This window comes from Macaca thibetana, chromosome 14 (genome assembly GCF_024542745.1).
Source record: "Macaca thibetana thibetana isolate TM-01 chromosome 14, ASM2454274v1, whole genome shotgun sequence".
Classification (NCBI taxonomy): Eukaryota; Metazoa; Chordata; class Mammalia; order Primates; family Cercopithecidae; genus Macaca; species Macaca thibetana.
This window is the reverse complement of record NC_065591.1, coordinates 63290940-63313630: the sequence shown is the minus strand read 5'-3', so window position 1 is coordinate 63313630 and position 22691 is coordinate 63290940. Positions and strand designations below refer to the sequence as shown.

General features: G+C 39.2%; 2 protein-coding genes and 1 non-coding gene across 3 annotated transcripts in view; all 3 read right to left on the bottom strand.

Annotated features, from left to right (window-relative positions):
- Positions 1-22691, bottom strand: part of NUP98 (nucleoporin 98 and 96 precursor) — a 129124-nt gene that overhangs the window by 32707 nt on the left and 73726 nt on the right. The window contains 10 exon segments of the mRNA XM_050756048.1: positions 1044-1112; positions 1115-1135; positions 1495-1651; positions 2734-2916; positions 9008-9172; positions 10266-10443; positions 14060-14198; positions 15345-15458; positions 18504-18802; positions 20782-20898. Coding sequence (XP_050612005.1) covers positions 1044-1112; positions 1115-1135; positions 1495-1651; positions 2734-2916; positions 9008-9172; positions 10266-10443; positions 14060-14198; positions 15345-15458; positions 18504-18802; positions 20782-20898 — 1442 coding nt within the window.
- RNF121 (ring finger protein 121) overlaps positions 1-22691 on the bottom strand; it is a 231211-nt gene that overhangs the window by 183954 nt on the left and 24566 nt on the right. The gene's annotated exons all lie outside the window — the stretch shown is intronic.
- On the bottom strand, positions 11207-11310 carry LOC126936675 (U6 spliceosomal RNA). The gene has a single exon (XR_007719500.1). It is a non-coding gene; the product is annotated as a U6 spliceosomal RNA (small nuclear RNA).

The following is a 22691-nucleotide window of genomic DNA, read 5'->3' as shown; positions in this document are numbered from 1 at the left end:
GATTTCTTAGGACATATAAAAGTATGATCAAAACTCAAATTCCTATTCTACTCTTAGCTACAGTCAATGAAATAAGAACACACTAGGTATCTTACAATTGCACATGTGACCTTCTGAAGGACAGTTCTTAAAAAAAAATTTTTTTAACATTTAAATTTTTATCTAGCTAGCTAGCTATTATAGGGATGGAGTCTTGCTATGTTGCCCAGGCTGCTCTCCAAATCCTAGCCACAAGTCATACTCCTTCCTCAGCCTCCTAAAGCGCTAGGATTATAGGCATGAATCACTGTGCCCCGCTGAAGGACAGTTCTTATTACCAGTGCCTGTTTCCCAATTTTACATGGCTTTTGTCTAAAGCATGGAGTTAACAGTTACTAAAGTATCAGATTTAGTATCCATTATGGAAAAGGTTATTAACAATGTTTGATACTTTATTGGTTAAAATATTTTCTTTCTTTCCTCTATATCAAAGGGAAGTTAAAAATACGTTTAAAAAGCAAAGTTGATAATAAGGGAACTCAAAAGAATTGAAAAATATTTAGTTTTTATGGTAATATAAACAAATGTTTTTCTGCCAGTTCCTCTGGCTTTCAAAATATGTTGAAACTACATCTGCTTCAGTTTTTTGCTGATATTAAAACTTTATTTCCAATCCCACATAGTTACAAGGCCACTAGAAAAAACTTAAAAATCAAATATGTAACCATTTCCCTGGGAATTTAAAAAGGTTTAGCAAAATGTAAAAATCTGATGTGCTCTGTGCATTATGAGAAGCAATACTTGTCCCTAGAAGACAGTAGGACAGTGCTGTTGGGACTGCACAACAAGAGTACAGTGCAGGACAACTTGCTGAACTCTCTAAGTAATGTTATAAAAATTGGGAAGTCAGAACTTGAACTAATTCACAATCATAAGCAAACAAAAACTTGAACCTAAACAAAGCACAAATGCTTTTTTTCTCCATACACTTCTGCATCTGCACAAACAGAGGTAATTACAGTTCTTAAAAACCAGCCACTCCTGCCAGGTGCAATGACGCATACCTGTAATCTCAGCACTTTGGGAGGCTGAGGCAGGATGATCACTTGAGGCCAGAAGTTCAAGACCAGCCTGGGCAAGATAGCAAGATCCATCTCTACAAACATTTAAAAAAACAATTAGTTCAGTGGTGGTATATGCCTGTAGTCCTAGCTACTCAGGAGGCGGAGACAGGAAGACTGCTTGAGCCCAAGAGCTCAAGGCTGTAGTGAGCGCGACTGCATAACTGCACTCTCAGTCTGTGCAACAGAGAGAGAGACCCTGTCTCTAAAAACAAAAAACCTGGCTACTCTTAATACTTATGAGTACAATTTCTCTTAGCATCCTTACGTCACAGGTATAGCTGTCTGGCAGATATCTGCTAGAGAAGTCCACTTGGGTGAGAAGAAGAAAAGTGAAAAGCAGGATTTGATGACTGTATAGCTTTCTTGTAAAATAGCATCTTTTATACTGTACCTAGTGAACGAGTTTTCGATGAGTGGGATGCTGAAATGGGAAGTCTCGGAGAACAGATTTCTTGAGAAGTATCTGCTTTGGAAGGAAGGCGACTGAAGCGTTGATCCAGTGCCATATCTACATCTTCTTCATCAGTAAGCAACGATGCTTTCATGATCTAAAAAGGCAATATCTATAGAATGAATGTGCTTCCCAGAATCGAAAGGCAGTACCAAAAAAATGCAGTTTACAACAACCAAAAATATTGCTCCTCCTCAAGGCTGTGTACAGAGCTATATTTGTGTGATGGATGGACCCCATTACACTGTATGTGCTTGAAAGGCAGAATTCATACAATACTTCTATCTATAGCGTCTCACCAGAGCCTGGCACACAACAGCTGCTATGTTTGCTGATAAAATAATTTTAAAGTCAAACATAAGCCAAAGGTTAAACACATAACATGCCAAAACACATTGGGATAAAGGGAAGTAAAGACATAGTTTAAAAAACCTGTGCTGCCAGGTATTAAAATTTTTAAATTTTGTGGAGCACATACAGAGTCTTAAAAGTACCCTGTGATGTAGACAAATATTTTACAGAGAAAAATCAGTACTCACAGATGTTAAATGACTTGCCTAAAGTCACAAAGTAATAGTTACAAAATTGAGATTGGGGCGGGGTTCAGTGGCTCATGCCTGTAATCCTAGCACTCTGGAAGGCCAACGTGGTCAGATCACCCGAGGTCAGGAGTTTGAGACCACACTGACCAACATGGTGAAACCCCGTCTCTACTAAAAATACACACACACACACACACACACACACAAAATTAGCCAGGTGTGGTGGTGGTACATGCCTGTAATCTCAGCTACTCGGCAGGCTGGGAGAGGGGAATCACTTGAACCGAGGAGGTGGAGGCTGCAGTAAACCAGTATTGCACCACTCCACTCCAGCCTGGGTGACAGAGTGAAGAAACTGTCTCAAAAACAAAACACAACAAAATTGGGATTGGAACTAGGACTCTGGATTCTAATGCAGTTAAAACCAGAAGCCCTATCTACTAGTTCTCAATATAGCCTTCTCTCCCTGAGTAAGAGAATGAGGCCCAGATATTGGCCATATTCTTGTATTTTTTTTTTTCCCATTACAGTGAGCACTCAATGGTCTTAATAACCAAGGAAGATACCTGATCCTATGCAATGGAGATAAAATATTAGTTTGGCTTTCTGTCGTAAAAAAGGTGGGTTAGGACGTCACCTGTAAGACATGTGGATTAATTCCCAGTGAAGATGCAATATGTGTCGAGGCAGACACAGGTTCCTGATCCTCAGGCATGCTCTCTTCTAACATGGTATCCAAAACTGGCTCCTGGGTGATATCTACCATGTCACTGTCCAGTTCCACAACCCTCCCTAACTGCTCCACCTCTGGGCTCTGGCTCTGTAGACAGCAGAAAGATCAGGAAAGCAGCATTAAATTACACCAAACAGACAAAGAGATTCTAAATCAGATTTACTTTATTCAGAATATGATATAGCAATTATTAGATTCAGCTCATTCTATAGTGAGGTAAGGTAGCAGATTTGCTAGTGATTTAAAATCAATTGCCCCAAAATAACCCTTATAAAAGTACTTTGATCCAAATAAGGATTCATGTAATCATCTCATTCTAATATTATGACCTGGTGTCTGGGACCTAAACCAGCACCCATAGTGAAACAAATGGTGGTCTTCAGAGACAAAGATTATGCTTTACTTGATCCAGCTAGCAACTACAATTTTCTGATTTACACAGGGTCACGTTTTCCTAACACTGCCTTGTAGCCAGAAGCCACTGGAAAAAGAGAACAAAAGGTACAAATATCAAAGTCGCCAGTAACTTTGGTTTTTCTTAAAAACATTTAGAAATAAATTTCTAGTCAACACAATCTTGGGTCTGGAACTTAACTTTTGGGTTACTGAATCCTAAGGTTAGCTGGGCTCTACTTGTGCAGTACCACGTAAGACACAAGCACTATCTACTCTTCCAAAAAACAAAGTAATAATATTAGGAACAATTTTAATCTGGGAAGAATCCCTTTATGTTTAAAAATGTCAAGAGTTATATTTACATTTAGTAAGCAGTTTCAAAGACAACTATGACAGTCTATGATTTAAAAGGGTAAACACTCAAAGCTGAAACACACTGTAAATTAATTGGTACAATACAAATTCAACTACCTATATCCTAAATGTTAGCAAATGACTAAGCCAATATTTGAAATATTTTCAAACCAAAAAAAATTCTAGACCGGGTGTGATAGCTCAAGCTTGTAATCCCAGCACTTTGGGAGGCCAAGATGGGCAGATCACTTGAGGTCAGGAGTTCAAGACCAGTCTGGCCAACATGGTGGTGAAACCGTCACTACTAAAAATACAAAAATTAGCCGATGTAGTGGTACATGCCTGTAATTCCAGCTACTCGGGAGGCAGCGGAGGTTGTAATGAGCGAAGATTGTGCCACTGCACTCCAGCCTGGACAACAGAATGAGACTCTGTCTCAAAAAAAAAAAAAAAAAAAAAAAAAAAAAAAAGTCCCGAAGGAGGAAAAGCCCTGATGATAAAACCCAGGGCTCCCATTTAAATTTTAAGAACAGTGGCTGGGCACAGTGGCTCACGCCTGTAATCCCAGTACCTTGGGAGGCTGAGGCAAGTGGATCGCCTGAGGTCAGGAGTTCGGGACCAGCCTGGCCAACATGAAGAAACCCTGTCTCTACTAAAAATACAAAAATTAGCCAGGTGTGGTGGCGGGTGCTTGTACTCCCACTTACTTAGGAGGCTGAGGCAGGAGAATTGCTTGAACCTGAGAGGTGGAGGCTGCAGTGAGCCGAGATTGTGCCATTGCACTTCAGCCTGGATGAGAGTGAAACTTCATCTCAAAAAAAAAAAAAAAAAAAAAAAAAAAAGGCTGGGTGCGGTGGCTCACGTCTGTAGTCCTAGCACTTTGGGAGGCCAGAGCAGGTGGATCAACTGAGGTCAGGAGTTTGAGACAAGCCTGGCCAACATGGTGAAACCCCGTCTCTACTCAAAATACAAAAATTAGCTGGGCATGGTGGCGCATGCCTGTAATCCCCGCTACTCGGGAGGCTAAGGCAGGAAAACTGCTTGAAGCCAGTAGGTGGAGGTTGCAGTGAGCCAAGATCATGCCACTGCACTCCAGCCTGGGCAACAAGGTGAGACTCTGTCTCAAAACATATATATAAAAAATAAATAAATTTTAAGAACTCTGGGAAAACTCCTACTTTGTAAGTATATATATATTTGGCTCAACAGACTGTGGAGGCTTGATAAAATGGTTTATGGCTTACTGTTTTCTGTGTCTAGCACATCACTAAGTTCAACACTTATTTACTTATTTCTACTACCTAATGCAGTGCTTGGCACATGGTAGAGAAAGCAGTAAACTATAAAAAGATAAGAAGAGTGAGTGGGAGGAAAGAAAAAATGGGGAGGGGGAGAGTGGTTCCAATTTACTACACTATTCACCAAATACTGGTAATATCAAGAGATGCTCACCGTGAACACTGTTTCAGATAAAATGAGAGGATTTCATTAAATAACCAGATTAGAGACCTAAGGGACTTATCATATGTTTATGAAGAATGCTAAAGATCAAGTTTTTATTTACTCTATTCACACAAACAGACTTCAAAGCTACAAGATATCTAATAAGTGGACAAGGGGGAAGCGAATTACTATGAAACTATGGTTAAGTGCCTAGAATACCTTCTAGGTAAATTTTGTTAAAGTATATCTAAGTAATTGCAACAAACTCCCCCAAAGTTGTCTATGTACTTATTTTCCTGGATATCTTGGCAGATCAGGTACCCTTTTTAGGCCAGTCCTGAAAAGAAAAGTGTACTTAAAAAAAAAAAAAAAAAAGATGGCTCAGAAGTAACTGAGGAAAGGGAAGAGAAAGCCTACTGGGAGGTCTATGGAAAAGGAAGGCATGTACAGGAAGAAGCAGTCAACTAGGACACCATTTTAACTCTCCCTTTCCTACAGTTAATCTCTTGAAGACAGCATCACATTTATTACCAAATAATGGCATGGCCCATTACTAATACTAACTGCACAGATTATATATGTAAAATGATTCTCTAAATATATGGAGGGTAAGGTTTCAAAACTGAAACCTTTAATGACTTGAGATATCTCAAAGACTGTTCCTCATTCAAACAAGGCTGCCAATACCTAAAGATAGAGCATTGCTTAATTCAGTAGGAAAAGTAAGATATATCAAGACACCCTCATTCAACAGAGTGAATGACAAGTCCAAGGTCAAACAGGCATTTAAATAATTCATACTGTCCTCTCAGGTAAACAGTTTGATCCAATATAACTACTATTGTTGCCTGCCTCAAAAATAACTAGTTTTCTAACTGTAAAGAATGTTTTTGGCTGGACGTGGTGGCCTATACTTGTAATCCCAGCACTTTGCAAGGCTGAGGCAGATCACTTGAGCCTAGAAGTTCAAGACCAGCACAGGCAACATACTGAGACCCCATCTCCACAAAAAATAATCACTTTTTCCTTTAAAAAAGTTTAAAACTTATTTAGGCAGGGCACTGTGGCTCCCGGTTCTATAATCCCATCATATTGGGAGGCCAAGGCAGGATACTCATTTGGCCAAGAATCCGAGACCAGCCTGGGCAATATAGCAAGATCCTGTCTCTAAAAAAATAAATAAATAAATTAGCTGGCATGATGGCATGCACCTGCAGTCCCAGCTAGTTGGGAGGCTGAAGTGGGAAGGATTGCTTGATCCCCAAGAGTTCAACCAGCCTAACACAGGAAAACTTTGCCTCAGGGAAAAAAAAAAAGTTATTAACTTATTTGAATGGATTCACTTAGTTAACAATACTGCTCCTGAGCAAGCCAATTAGCCTGCCTTGATGTTACTGAACACAAGTCACTCTTCAGTTAGAAGGCTGAGGTAAAAACCTACATGTAGTATCTGAGTGCCAAAGGCCTGAGGTCTTTCAACACAGTTTTGAAACCTGATTGCACATTTCAACCACCTGGGGAGAAGCATTAAAATATAAATATGCCTGAGCCCCATGCCAAATCTGTGGAATCTAAGTTAAGCTTACCAGGGCATTGATGCAGCCAGGTGGAAATTGGATCCCAGACCAGGATTTTGAAACTAATGTTCTAACCACAGAACAAAACACTCTGCAACTACCTTAATTCATCTGTGTGACTAAGGTTTATCTGCCAACCAACATTTTCTCTAACCTAAAAGGTACAGGAGAGAAGATCACATGAAAATTTAGTTACCTTTATGTTTTCTGGTTGCTTAGACTTACTTGCTTTTTTTAAGAGCAAAAGTGAGGCTTAAGAACCAACTGGAAACAGGGACTGACGATATTATATAAAAGGTAATGGAATAAATGTGACTATTAAAGAAAAATACACATCTTCCTAAATACCTAAAGAAACAGGCCTTTCTCCCCCATGAAAAAAAATAAGATGAAGTTGTGCAATCAACCTCTTTAAGGGGTGACAGTATGCAGTCATTTTGACACAGAGAAGACTGCTGTTTCTAGTTTACTCAAATGGCACAAGTAGTTTCCCCATGCCAAGTAAAATGTAGGGTCTTTGGTGCTAATAACAAACCCACTGGCATTTCCCATCTGCCTCACTTGGGTCAGTGAGCAATAAATATGAAAGAATTCTCTAGAGTCCTACATTTCTGCTCCAACATACCAAGCTCAAGGCCTTCGAAAATAATACAAGTAAACAAAACCTAAAGTCTGGATATCTAAATACCTCTATCCATTTCTCTCATTTCTGCTCTTCCCAACCAAAAGGTCAAAGCCCATTTCCACTTCCTCAGTCAAAGCTACTTGCCCATTTCAGGCTAGGTGTGGTAATTCACACCTGTAATCCCAGCACTTTGGGAGGCCAAGGTGGGAGGATCACTTGAGGCCAGGAGCTCAAGACAACATGAGTTGAGGCCAACATGGCAAAATCCACTCTCTACTAAAAACAAAAAATTAAATGAGCGTGGTGGTGCGGCCCTGTAGTCCCAGATGCTTGGGAGGCTGAGGAATGAGACTGCTTGAACCTGGGAGGCAGAGGCCACAGTGAGCCGAGACTGCTCCAGTGCACTCCAGCCTGGGCAACAGAGTGAGACTCTTTCTGAAGGAAAAAAAAAAGTGAAGAAAAAAAAAAAAAGCTACTTGCCCATTTTAAAACCTTACTACCTCTTTTTGCTAGAACCTTGATCTGATATTTTTGGGTGCTCAATTTTTCAAAGAGCTCTCACATACACAAGTGTCAATATAGGAGTTTATAGTTATTTTTCTACTATTTCTATTCTGGCAATTAAAGAACCTGGAAACTACTCATTGTCAACATTACAAACATTTTCCTGTCTGTCCATAAATGAAGCTTTTCTTTTTCAGTTGGGCCAACTGTAAAGAGGTATCTTTCAGATCCTACATATTACTTTTATTACAGAAAATAAGGCCATCTGACTCTTTCCCTCAGAAATATATATATATTTATAAGAAATATATATATATGTAAGATTATAAAAAATTAGGAAAGAAGGAGATGATACAAAGCATATGAGACAAAATGAATATGGATAACTGGAAAACCAAGTCTACTTATAGCATTTCATTTGTCAATGGAGATTTCTTAGGGGCATTCTAAATGCTACAAAGATTATAAACATAAAAGTCAATATATTTCCAGTTTCCCACATTTATCATACCCTCCCCTCACTCTGTACGCGCAAACATGTATATACACACATTCTCCAGAAATGCCTCCCAAGAGATTATTTAATAAATCATAAAAACCACACATTTCAGCAGCCATAAGAATTATAGCATGGAAAATCCCAAAGGTCTAGCTTTCAGCAGCTGAGAGGTAGAGGATGCTTTACAAAGAAATCCCGTATCAATGATACAAGTATCAATAAATAATGTAGGCCCTAATCTCCCCAAGCCAAATAATTCATTTACATTCCAAAACTATTTTTCATAAAGATTATGTACTATTAAAATACAAATAACAAGGTTACCCAAGTATACGTAAACAATTTGAAAAAAATGGAGATCAAAAACCCTTTCAGAAAGCTAATTTAACTTTTAAAAAACATGGAGGTAAAGAAAAAGATTAAACTGCACATCAGGTATTCCATAAAAGCAGAATTTACTGTGCATGAACCCACATGAGCAAATCTTAAGTTAATCACTGAGCAGAGAATTCAGCAAATCCAAATGAGAGAATGAAGGGTTTAAAAATGACAATGTGTAGAGGAATAATCCAAACAGCAAGATAATTCTTTAAATCTCTCAAGTAAAAAGACAGACGCCTGCATGACCTCACGCCCTCCCTTGTACTTGTTTCAACGTGATTGCCAATGTTTGTACTCTTCAAAGTTCCAAGGGTCATAAAACAGCTTTGTATTAGCTGAATGACTTGCTTTCAACTTCGGTATCCCGGATTCCATTCAAATTCACTGTCCTTTCTCTACCTGAGGTGGAGGTGCAGGTTTGCCATTAAGAGCCATCTGCAAGGGAGTAGTCTGGCCTGCAGGAGGCAAAGGAGCAGTCTTCAACTTCTTTGTACTAGTTTTAGATGGATGCTCCTCCTCCTCTTCATCAGAATCCTGAAGGCCATATTTAGAAAAATGGGAGACCTAAGGAAGAGAGGAACCCCACAAAATCAACTTAAACATTATGCTTTCACAATACCTGCCTTTGCAATCTTGCAGCATTACCTTAAGAAAAAAGAAAGAAAAAGGGAGAAATATCAAAGTATTTGAAGCAAAATATGTCACCTATCACACTTCTATGTAAGATTTAGAAGACGTCTGATGTATGTACTAGTTGCTCACACTAGTAAATTAATAAATATTACATAATATACATTAAAATGTCACTTAAACTGTAATCATTAATATAGGAAACTTAATCCAAAGACTTACGATTTTCACAGACATATATTGTCTGTTATCCTCTATCTACACAAGGGCCTTAACAAGTTAAATTCAACCAGCCCAGAATGGGAGGAAATCATTGGGTTAAACTACTAAGGACAGTCAACCTCTTCATCTCCAAAAATCTTTAAAAGTAAGAATGACAATTACATAGGAAGAGTTGATCCAACAGAAAACTGCCTGATGAATTACTGAAGTCCCTAATGATAACAAACATTAGAAAAACTATACCTTAGAAATGTATTTATAAATCCTCATAGGAGGTGGGTAGAGGACTTCAATCATGAGCCCAGAGTTTATAAGAGCTCATTACCGCTGAATTTTAACTAGGTTTGTAGCTTGGAGTGAATCATAATGTATCTGTACATCTCTTTCCAAATTTAAAAAAATAAATTTAGAGAATTTGGCTGGGTGCAGTGGCTTACACCTGTAATCACAGTACTTCTGGGAGGCCAAGGAGGGAAGATTGCTTGATCCCAGGGGTTGGAGACCAGCCTTGTCAACACTGAGAAATCCTATCTTTACAAAAATTTTTAAAAAGTAGCCAGGCATGGTAGTTCATGCCTGTAGTCCCAGCTACTTGGGAGGCTGAGGCAGAAGGATTGCTTTAGCCCAGGAGTTTGAGGCTGCAGGGAGCTATGATCCTACTATTGTACTCCAGCCTGAGCAACAAAGCAAGACCCCCATCAATCAATCAATAGAATTTAGGAAAGGATCTCTTCCAACATAAATGTTTTATGACCCCAAATATAGTTTATAATTATAAAGTCTGAACTGGGTTAAATGACTATACCTTAAACACCCAAGAACCAGTTTCAGGCCGGTATTCTTTGAATTGAGCTCCCTGTTTCCTTGAAACTGCTTCCAATCTTCCTTCATAGTTGATATCAGCAAGGCGATCTGGGCTCTTTATTAAACAACGAGATGTTTTATCTGTTGGCCAAACTCCATCCAATGTAACTTCAGCCTTCCTGTAAAACATAACCAATTAAAGTAACCAGTTAAAGTAAAAACGCTTCATATATAAGACCAGAAAGCCACCTAACACATAAATAGTGAATAATGGTAACTATGTTGCCTTGGAATTATTCCGCATGTGTCATAAAGTGAATTTTGCCCCATAAGCCTAAGAGCAAGGAGTCACTCCTACACTGACTAACTCAGTATCTGGTTCTAGAATCAGATCACATTTATTTAAATTACCACAGTACATCAATTATTTCCAATCTAATTTTCACACTTAAGCTAGGAATCACTAACTTAAGTTACAGTCCAGTGGTATGAACCAAGTCTTATGTAAAGGGTTACTGTACTATACAATAAAAAAAAAACAGCTACTATCTATTTACTAAAAACAAATGCTTCGAAAATGAAGTATCAGGAATATTGGTGTGAAGATGACTACAAGAGTGGTAGTGTACCACTTCTAATATTAACACCAGAGTTCAAGTGCTGTATCCTATTCATTTTGTATGCCTTACACCTAAACACAGTGACTAGGATGTAATAGGTAGATGCTGCTCTCTATTTCCTGCTTCCTGGATCCCCTGGCAAATACCACTCTACTTTGTTTCTATGAAGTTGACTTATCCCAGATACATTACAATATACTATTTGACTTTTTGTGACTGGCTTACTTCACTTAGTGTGTCCTCAAGGTTCATCCATGTTGTAGCATATATCAGAATTTGCTTCCTGAGGCTGAATAACATATATTTTTAAATTTTTAAAATAAAAAATACGGAACACTTCATGAATTTGTGTGTTATCCTTCTGTGGGGCCATGTTAATCTTCTCTGTAGGCTGAATAGTGTTTTATTGCATGTATATATCACATTGTTTACCCATTCACTTATCAGTGAACATTTGGGCGACTTTTACCTACTGGCTGTTGTGAATAGTGTTGCTATGAACACGGGCATACAAATGCTTGAAATCCTGCTTTCAATTTTGCATATATACCCAGAAGTGGGGCTGCTGGATCAGACAGTAATTCTCTTTTTAACTCTTACGGGAACCACCATACTGTCTTCCACAGTGGCTGCACTGTTATACATTCCCGCCAATGGCGCACAAAGGTTCCAATTTCTCCACATTGGCAGACACATGTTAATTTCTTATTAGACTGAGTCTTGCTCCGTCACCCAGGCTGGAGTGCAGTGGCACATTCTTAGCTCACTGCAACCTCTGCCTCCCAAGTTCAAGTGAGTCTCGTACCTCAGCCTCCCAAGTAGCTGAGACTACAGGCGCCCACCACCACACCTGGCTAATTTTTGTACTTTTCGTAGAGACGGGGTTTTGCCATGTTGGCCAGACTGGGCTCAAGTGATCCACCTGCCTCGGCCTCCCAAAGTATTGGGATTATAGGCATGAGCCACCGCATCTGGCCATCTTTTTTTCAAGTAACCATCCTAATGGGTATGGTACCTCATTGTGGTTTGATTTGCATTTCTCTAATGATTAGTGATGTTGGGCATCTTTTCATGTACTTCTTGGTTATTTGTATATCTTTGGAGAAATGTCAATTCAAGTCCTTTGCCAATATTTTCTTGTTTTTTGTTTACAGAGACATGGTCTCCCTCTCTTGCCCAGGGAGGAATGAAGTGGCATGATCACAGCTCGCTGTAACCTCTGTTCGAGACCAGCCTGGCCTCAAGCAATCCTCACTTCTCCACCTCCCAAAGTGCCGGGATTACAGGCATAAGCCACTGCACCCATTTTCTTTGCTCTTTTTTTAAATGGGTTATTATTTTGTTGTTGCTGTTGAATCGCAGGATTCTTTACATTCTGGCTATTAACTTCTTATCAAATATGACTGGCATATATTTTCTCCTATTCTTATAGGTTGCCTTTTCACTTGTCTTTTGCTGTGCAGAAGGTTTCGTTTGATAGAGTATCATTTGTCTATTTTTGCTTTTGTTGCTTACACTTTTTGATGTTGTATCTGAGAAATCATTGCCAAAACCAATGTTATGAAGCTTTTCCTCTGTGTTTTCTTTTGAGAGTTGTACATTTTTGGATCCTATACTTAGGTATTTTATCCATTTTGGGTTAATCTTTGTATATGATGTAACTTCACTCTTTTGTATGTGGATATCCAGTTTGCCAGCATCCTCTGTTGCAGAGATTGTCTTCTCCCGATCAAATGTTTTTCTTTTTGTTTTTTTAATGTGTGCCCCACACCACTCTACCCCCAAGTAATTTTTATACCTTACTGAAAATCATTTAAGGGTGGGCAAGGTGGCTTACACCTATAATCCCAACAATTTGGGAGGCCAAGGCAGGCCAAAAACTTCAGCTCAGGAGTCTGAGACCGGCCTGGGCAGGCAACATGGCAAAACCTCATCTCTACAAAAAATACAAAAATTAGCCGGGCATGGTGGTGCATCCCTGTGGTCACAGCTATTCAGGAGGCGAAGTGGGTGGATCACCTGAGGTCAGGAGTTTGAGACCAGCCTGGGCAACATGGTGAAACCCTGTTTCTACTAAAAATACAAATATTAGCTGCACATGGTGGCGGGCACCTATAATCCTAGCCACTCTGGAGGCTGAGGCAGGAAATCACTTGAACCCAGGAGGCAGAGGTTGCAGTGAGTTAAGACTGCACTCCAGCTTGGGCAAAAGAGTGAAACCCTGTCTCGAAAGAAGAAAGAAAGAAAAGAAAGAAAGAGGAGAAAGGGAAAAGAAAAGAAGGGGAAGGGGAAGAGGAAAGGGAAAGGAGGGGAAAGGAAAGGAAAAGGAAAACAAAAAAGGAAAGCAAAGCAGAGCACAGCACGGTAGAGCAAAGTAAAGCAAAGCAAAGGATCGATCGATCTGCTCAGATTTTCTATCTCTTCCTGATTCAGGGTTGGTAGGTTATAAAGATAAATGATTTTTAACTACAGACCTTTCACTTGACTAAAGAGATATTATATTAGAAGCTAGGCTCTCACACTAAAATAGAGAGTTAAGTATAGCCACAGCAGAAACAGGAATAAAGCAAAACACTATTAAAAAGAGTTTTTGAAATTAGCAGTTGGACCCAATAAAATCAGGGAGGCTGGGCACAGTGGCTCACACCTGTAATCCCAGCACTTTGGGAGGCCGAGGTGGGAGGATCACTTGAGGTCAGGAGCTCAAGACCAGCCTGGCCAACATGGTGAAACCCTGTCTCTACTGAAAATACAAAAATTAGCCAGGCATGGTGGTGGGCGCCTACAATCCCAGCTACTTGGGAGGCTGAGGTAGGAGAATTGCTTGAACCCGGGAGTTGGAGGTTGCAGTAAACTGATGTTATTCTGCTATACTACAGTCTGGGCAACAAGAGCGAAACTCCGTCTCAAAAAAAAAAAAAGAAATGAAATAAAATAAAATAAAATAGAATCCAAGGGATGTAAAAAAAAAAAAATTAAAAAAATAAAATCAGGGAAAAGGAGTTCAAAATCATAACACAGCATTTCTTTGCCATTTATACTTTTAAGTCAGAGACAATATATGTACTCTACTAAGGAAAGCAAGCTACAGAAGCATACATCTAAACACATTTATGTTGACAGGAAAAAAAACTAAGATTTAGCTGATAATTTTCTGATATACATAAACTCTTACCTATTTAGCCCTTCACCCACAGGCGGTTTTTGGTTATCATCTAAGTAGACAATTACTTCTTTCCTTCGGATATGCACAATATCATCCAAATTTAGATTTGTCAAATTCACATCTCCTTCGAAATAGATTGAACCATAACCTATAAATCAGAGCAAATAGTTAAAAATTCATTCTGTATAAAGGCAAATATCTACTTTACAACTATAGTGATTAAACAATCACAAGGAGAAGACAGTTTTAAATATTAGTATTTTAAATCATCCAGCAATTCCTAGACTGGTAAGAATGGGGACTTAGGGAGTAACTTCAATTATGTTGTTACCTGATTTAACATCTGTATTTCTCTTTTCTTTTTTCTTTTTTTGGCGAGGTCTTGTTCTGTTGACCAGACTGGAGTGCAGTGGTCCTGGCTCACTGCAGCCTGAACCTCCTAAACTAAAGCAATCCTCCCACCTCAGCCTCCTAAGTAGCTGAGACTACAAGTACTTATCACCATGCCTGGCTAATTTTCTTTACTTTTTGGTAAAGGTGAGGTCTCACTATGTTGCCCAGGCTGGTCTGGAACTCCTGAGCTCAAGTGATCCTCTTACCTCGGCCTCCCAAAGCGCTAGGATTACAGGCGTGAGTCACTGCGACAGGCCTAACATCTGCATTTTTATAAAACTTCCATTAGCCTCAAAACAACCTTCTTAAATCTCTTCCCATCTATCTACAATGCTGTTACATAAACAAACCTTTGTACTTGACCTGGCATATGGCTTAAAATGCCTGAGCTCTTTTTAATACAATATAGCACAGTGACATTCCCTACAAGAAAATTATCAGTAATAACTTAATAACATGAAGTTGATGCTAAGTGTTACACATCTCTTGCCTACTATTCAATTTTCTCAGTAGTTCTTGGTATTTCCAGTATTTTCTTTAATTACAGAAGATTAAAATGACCCAAATAGTTACTAGCACCAAACAGGTATATCTAAGCCCAAAGAATATTATATGGCTCTGTGCTTCTCAGGAGGCTGAGGCAGGAGAAATGCTTGAGCCCAGCAGTTGAGATCTGCCAGGTAATGTAGCAAGAACCCATCTCAACAGAAAAAAAAAAAAAAAAATTTACATGGTTCCAGTCTTTGTTGTTTTATTACTTATCAATCAAAGTATCTAAGATTCAGGCCAAGGTGGGCCCAAATGTAGGAAAACACAGATTCAGCTACCAAAAGCTTCCCCTAATTACAAAAATAAGGTGCAACTCTCTGGCTTAATCACTAAATGCTAAACTCACACTTACCTTTCCGACCAATAGTGAAGTCAGAGACAATGCACTCTCCTTTTTCATTGGTAATTTTAGCAAGGTCATCCATAGATGGAATAGTATAGTAACCAACCTTAGTGAGAACAATACCTGTGACAAAAAAAAAAATAATAATAACAGAAAAAATAAGTAAATAACCTGAAATAATCAGCAACTAAATCATCATATAAAGGTAAAATATATCGGAACGCACAATTTTTCCAAACTAATTTTCTACCAAACATGATTCCTAGGAGAAGGGGTGTGGGGGTGTGGGGGTGGGGGTGGGGGTGTGTGTGTGAAAAAAGCTTCATGGTCAAATAGGTTTGAAGAACATACATATGATACAACAAAGAGCCTAAATCTTAAATAGCCTATTAAACTCTGCTTAGCCTCGTGTTTTTCCAGACTTAACCACAGAACATTCTTTTCAAAGAATATCCATTAACATCCCAGACTGTAAAAGGTATCCCATAAAACACTCTGAGAAAGGCTTAATCCGCTTTTTCTTTTATTTGACACACAAGGATACCGAAACCTACAGTGGAAATAACTTGCGTTGGCTTAAAATGTAATTTAACAGTAGAAGAAGATATAAAACTCCAAACCCAGTACTTCTTGTTTCACTGCCTGTTTCCCATAAACCTCTTGTATCTTTCAAATTTACACTCCCAAATAGAAAGCTAAAAGAAAAATGAAAAATCCAGCCAGGCAAGGTGGCTCACGCCTGTAATCCAAGGACTTTGGGAGGCTGGGGTGAGTAGATGACTTGAGGTCAGGAGTCCAAGACAAGCCTGGCCAACATGGCAAAAATCTATTATCTACCAAAAATACAAAAATTAGCTGGGTGTGGTGGCACATGCTTGTAGTCCCAGCTACTCAAGAGACTGAAGCACAAAAGAATTGCTTAAACCCAGGAGGCAGAGGTTGCAGTGAACCAAGATAGTGCCACTGTACTACAGACTAGGTAACAGAGCAAGACTGTCTCAAAAAAGTAAGTGATGGCTGGGCGCAGTGGCTCATGCCTGTAATCCCAGCAGTTTGAAAGCCGGAGGTAGGTGGATTTCCTGAGGTCAGGAGCTCGAGACCAGCCTGGCCAACATAGTGAAACCCTGTCTCTACTAAAAATACAAAAAATTAGCTGGGTGTGGTGGCAGTGGCCTGTAATCCCTGCTACTTGGGAGGCTGAGGCAGGAGAATCGCTTGAATCCGGGAGGCGGAGGATGCAGTGAGCCAAGATTGTGCCATTGCACTCCAGCCTGGGAAACAAGAGCGAAACTCTGGCTGAAAAAAACAAACAAACAAACAAAAAAAAGTAAGTGATATTTGATGGCCAAAGGAAAAGAACTATTACGCCAGGTGCTGTGGTTCACGCCTGTAATCCCAACACTTTGGGAGGCCGAGGCAGGCGGATCACCTGAGGTCAGGAGTTCGAGACCTGCCTGGCCAACATGGTGAAACCCCGTCTCTACTAAAAATACAAAAATTAGCTGGGTGTGGTGGTGGGTGGTTGTAATCCCAGCTACTCGGGAGGTTGAGGAAGAAGAATCGCTTGAACCTAGGAGGCGAAGAATGCAGTGAGCTGAGGTCGCACCACTGCACTCCAGCCTGGGCAACAAAGAGCGAAACTCGGGAGGGAGGGAGGGAGGAGGGGAGGGAGGAAAGAAGAAAGGAAAAATTAAAATAGAAAAAAAAAAGAACGAAATAAAAAAAAGCAGAGCACTGAAAAACTCAAGGAAAATAGTGGAACAATGGTATGCTTGCTTGTTCTATTCACTCCTTGTCCTACTTGCAGTTAGATATAAGGCTAACTTGCTCTCTGAGAGAAAAGTATTTCAGGCCAACATCAGATCAAATTCCAGTTTCCAGCAACACCCACTTGTATGCTTGCTTCTTGGAAGGGAACTCTAAATTGGGTGGCAGCAATAAGAAAACTAGAACTAATATAAAACTTCATGTTAAAAAGATATATAGTAGCATAATAAATTCATGTAGATATACATACACAAATACAGATTAAGCACCTGGATTTTTTTTTTTTTTTTTTTTTCAGGATCTTGTTCTGTCACCCAGGCTGGAGTGCAGTGGCATAATCATAGCTCACTGCAACCTTGACTCCTGGGTTCAAACAATCCCCCCACCTCAGCTTCTGTAGTAGCTGTGACTACAGGTACGTGCCACCACACCTGGCTAATTACTTTTAAATTATTTGTAGAGATCAGGTCTTGCTATGTTGCCCAGACTGATTTCAAACTTCTGGGTTCAAACAATCCTCCCACCTAAGCCTGCCAAAGTGCTGAACCACCACACCCAGATACCTGGGATTCTTAATGTCAAAGTACAAAGTTCTTTCCTTATGTGACCAAATATATACATAATGGCAATAAGAAAACTAAATATAAATTTTGCAGACACTTCAAGAATACCACAAAACACCCAAAATGGGCTGGGCATGGTGGATCGTGTCCGTAATCCTAGCACTTTGGGAGGCCAAGATAGGAGGATCGCTTGAGCCCAGGAGTTTGAGACCAGCCTGGGCAACACGGCAAAACAAAAGATGCAAAAATTAACAGGGTGTGGTATCATGTGCTTGTAGTCCCAGGTGCTTGGGTGGCTGAGATGAGAGGTCCTGATCCCTGGAGGTTGAGGTTGCAGTGAGCCAAGACTGCGACACTGCACTCCAGCCTGGGTGACAGAGTGATACTCTGTCTCAAGAAAAAACAAACAAAAAACAATAAGCAATCTACCTGAGTTTACAAAGCTATGGGAAATATCAGGATAGTCTCTTTGGCTGTAACATTTGGGTTCTTTAGGCTACACCAGGATAATTGAAGATGTATCACAATAAGCAATCTACCTGAGTTTACAAAGCTAGGGAAAATATCAGGATAGTCTCTTTGGCTATAAAATTTGGGTTCTTTGGCTACACCAGGATAATTGAATATGTATCAGTTTTAATACTCTAAGGTCCAAAGAGTATGCGAACTGGGAATCAACTGAAGCATAAAACTGTTTAAACATTTAAGCTCTCCTATGTGGGATCACATAAAATAATACTTAAAATGCCAAACAGCTGACTTCCATATGTTGAGTATCTGCAACAAGCAAGTCATCTCAAATGACTGGTAAGAGATTAAACACCAATCTGAACCTGACCTGCCGGATGCATATGGTAAGAATTATTTTCTATTTCTTCTCGGTCATCTTGAAGTGACTCATCATGAAAAGAGGTTTCTTCACTGCTTCCTTCCAGCCCATTTCGCAAAGCAGCACGCATGTTTAATGCAACAATGGTATCATCCACACTGTTGCTGTTGTTGTGTTTATTTCCAGCACTTTCTGGGGTTTGAGGAATAGGTTTGGCAATAGGATTAGTATAAAAACGTGACACAAGGGAATCTTCATCTCCGTCCTGCTGGTGATTCTCATCAACAGGTTTGCTTAGGAAACTAAATCTGAAAAGGAAAAGAAATAATACTTTAACCTCTTGTAGTAGTAATAACAATGATAACAGCTAACTAATACTGAGCCTTTACTAAGTGCCTGGCACTGTTCTGGATAGTTCCATGTATTAAAAATTCACTTAATACTTACTATAGCAGTACTGCGAAACAGATAATTACTGTCTCTATTGTATACTCTCCTTTGTGGAATCAAATAACTGGTTAATTTTAAGATTAAAAACAAAAAAAAAGTTAGATTTTTAAGATTACAATCAACAAAATGTTAGAAAATGCTTTGTAAATAATAATTTAAAAAAACACACTAGAATTTTATCCAAAAGAAAAAAAATAGGAGTGCAAAGGTGTCTATACAACGAGTTTCTTTTTTTTTATTTTTCTTTTTTGTGATACAGCCCTCGGGAGGCCCTGAGAACATGTGCCAGCATATGAGGATTTTTACTGAAGCACTGTTTTGAGTAGAGGGATACCAGATAATCTAAACGACCACTAATAAGGAATTGGTCAAGTTATCTTACATTCACAATAATGACTTATGCAATCATTTAAAAAAGAAAAGACACATATATGCATACAGATAATGGAAAGGCATTTCTAACAAAATAAATGGAAATAAGCAGTTTACAGAACACATCTTTCATGCATAATCTTTTTTTTTTTTTTTTTTTTGTGAGACAGAGTTTTCACTCTTGTCACCCAGGCTGGGTGCAATGGCGTGATCTCGGCTCACTGCAACCTCCACCTCCCAGGTTCAAGCGATTCTCCTGCCTCAGCCTCCCGAATAGCTGGGATTACAGGCATGCGCCACCATGCCTGGCTAATTTTGTATTTTTAGTAGAGATGGGGTTTCTCCGTGTTGGTCAGGCTGGTCTCAAACTCCCGACCTCAGGTGATCAGCCTGCCTCGGCCTCCCAAAGTGCTGGGATTACAGGTGTGAGCCACCGCGCCCGGCCCATGCATAATCTTTATATTATAAAATATATTTATAAAAAAAATAAATTTTGGCTGGGTGTGGTAGATTACGTTTGTAATCCCAGCACTTTGTGAGGCCGAGGTGGGTGGATCACCTGAGTCAGGAGTTCAAGAACAGCCTGACCAACATGATGAAACCCCATTTCTACTAAAAATACAAAAAAAAAAAAAAATTAGCCGGGAGTCGAGGTGCATGCCTGTAATCCCAGCTACTCAGCAGACTGAGGGAGGAGAATTGCTTAAACCTGGAAGGCAGAGGATGCAGTGAGCCGACATCGTGCCATTGCACTCCAGCCTGAGTAACAAGAGCAAAACTCCGCCTCAAAATAAATAAATAAATAAATTTCTAAAATGAAAGAACATATACCTAACTATTAAGAATCACTGTATAAGACTGGGCACGGTGGCTCACACATGTAATACTAACATTTTAGGAGGCCAAAGCAGACAGATCACTTGAGGTCAGGAGTTCGAGACCATCCTTGGCTAACATTGTGAAACCCTGTCTCTACTGAAAATACAAAAATTAATCAGGCATGGTGGCAGGTGCCTGTATTTCCAGCTACATGGGAGGCTGAGGCAGGAGAATCGCCTGAGCATGGGAGGCTATCTTGGCTCATGCCACTGCACTCCAGCCTAGGCGACAGAGTGAGACTCCATCTCAAAAAAAAAAAAAAAAAAAAAAAAAAGAAAGAAAGAAAATCATCAGACAATATTCCTTATTTTAAAGGGCTGAAGGGTGTCAAATACATGCTAACCCTGTCCAAAACAAGATACACAAATACCAAAATAGTTCTGAAGCACTGAATCAGAACTCCAGTAATTTTAAGGTTTAATGAATTCAAAACACAAAAATATGATTTGATTTCTATGTGCTCATAAGCTGTAATACTTCTCTGCAATATTCACCAAACTTCAAAAATTTTCATAAACTCCTAAGAATGTCTTAAAAATGAGACTGACTCTCTACTAAGAACAACTCAAAACAGAATTCAGTGTACCTCTCTCCATTTTCTGGATATTCAGATGGTGAAGCTAGATTTTCTGAATCACGATTAACGGGAGAAAAGAGATTGCTATTATTAAGGTTCTTCAAAACCAACTTCTTAATGCTCTTCCTATAAACAAGAAACCAAAGAAAAAAGAAAAAAATTACTCAGGCATACAGATGTGTCCCAGACATTATCTTAAAAACTAGGGTCCAATGGTGCACTTTTGCTCAACTCTTGTACACCTAAGAATAACCTAACAAGTTTCATTTATAAACGCTTCCTAGGATTGTATAGCCAAAACACAAGGCATCAAATACACTGCACTATCGTCTTTAGAAGAATAAAGCTAAACACCTTCAAGTCACAGTGGAAAATCCCCTTGAAAACTGTCCTCCTCCCAGCCCCGAGCACCTTATCCAGACATTTCGCTCACTCATCACACTATGTTTGTATTTCAATCATCTGTATACTCTCTAAATGCTCTCTCTCTTTTGGCAGTGCAAATGTATGGCGGTCTCACCACAGAACTCATTATGCTGTCTTGAATGAAAAAGGTAAATGGATATTTGCTGACTAAAAAGTTTTTTCTTTTTACTTTCCTCAGTTTGCCCAAAGAGAGAGATTTTTTAAAAACATGACAAGAAAGTATTGATGCAAAAAAATCCTGGATATCAAATGATGTAAATGATCGATCACAAACACCTAAAAAGTTCAGGTTTCTTTCTTTTTTCTTTTAGACAGAGTCTCGCTATGTCACCCAGGCTGGTGTGTAGTGGTACAATCACTGATTATGGCTCACTACAGCCTTGGCTTACTTCCCAGACTCAGGTGATTCTCCCACCTCAACTTCCAGAGTAGCTGGTGACTATAGGCGCCCACCACCATGCCTGGCCAATATTTTGTTGAAACAAGGTTTCGCCAGGTTGCCCAGGCTGGTCTAACTTAGCCTAATGTAAGAGCACTGTATTCGTTCACTACAGAGTACACACTCTTTTCAAGTACACATGGAACATTTACAAACTAACAATATACTGGGCCATTAAAGGAACTCTCAAATTTCTAAGAATTTCTATTGCTATCATCCTTTTTTACTTTTCATCTAGAAATTAATAAAAACATAAAAAACCAGAGTTGAACTAAAAGGAAAATTTACATATTTAAATGCATATATTTGAAAGAAGGAAAGCTGAAAATCAAAGCGGAAAAGAGAAAGGAACAAGATAAAGATTAAACATTAATAAAATATAATAAATTAAAAACTGATGAAACAGGAAACAATCAAAGGCACGAGAACATCAGTAACGTCACAAGTTAGTTATTTGAAATTACCAGTAATATTGGGAGATCCCTGGTCAAACAGAAAAAGAGGCGGCACAATAAAAATCAATGTTAGGAATGAAAAACTGAGTGTCCCTATAGATGCCACTGAGATTAAAAAAAAAAAAAAAAAAGACAAGGGTATTTTTAAACAATTTTATGCCAATAAATTTGAAATTTTAGTTATTGAAATGAATATATATTATAAAACTATAACTTATCAAAAGTGACTCAAAATATAAAAGAAAAAGCTGACTACTACTCTAACTCTTAAATACTTTTTTCCCAAATAGTCTTATAAATACTACTTCAGACCCATGTATCATTACCAGTACCAAACATCTGATGTTACCATCAGATTTTATTACCAACTTTTCTTTTTGAGACAGGCTGGAGTGCAGTGGTGGTATCATAGCTCACCGCAACCTTGAACTTCTGGGCTCCTGTGATGCTCCCACCTCAGCCTCCCAAATAGCTGGGACTATTGGCGTGTGCCATCATGTCTGGCTAATTTTTAAAAAAATTTGTTTTCAGAGACAGGGTCTCATTTTGTTGCCAAGGTTGGTCTCACTGGCCTCTAGTGATCCTCCTGCTTTGGTCTC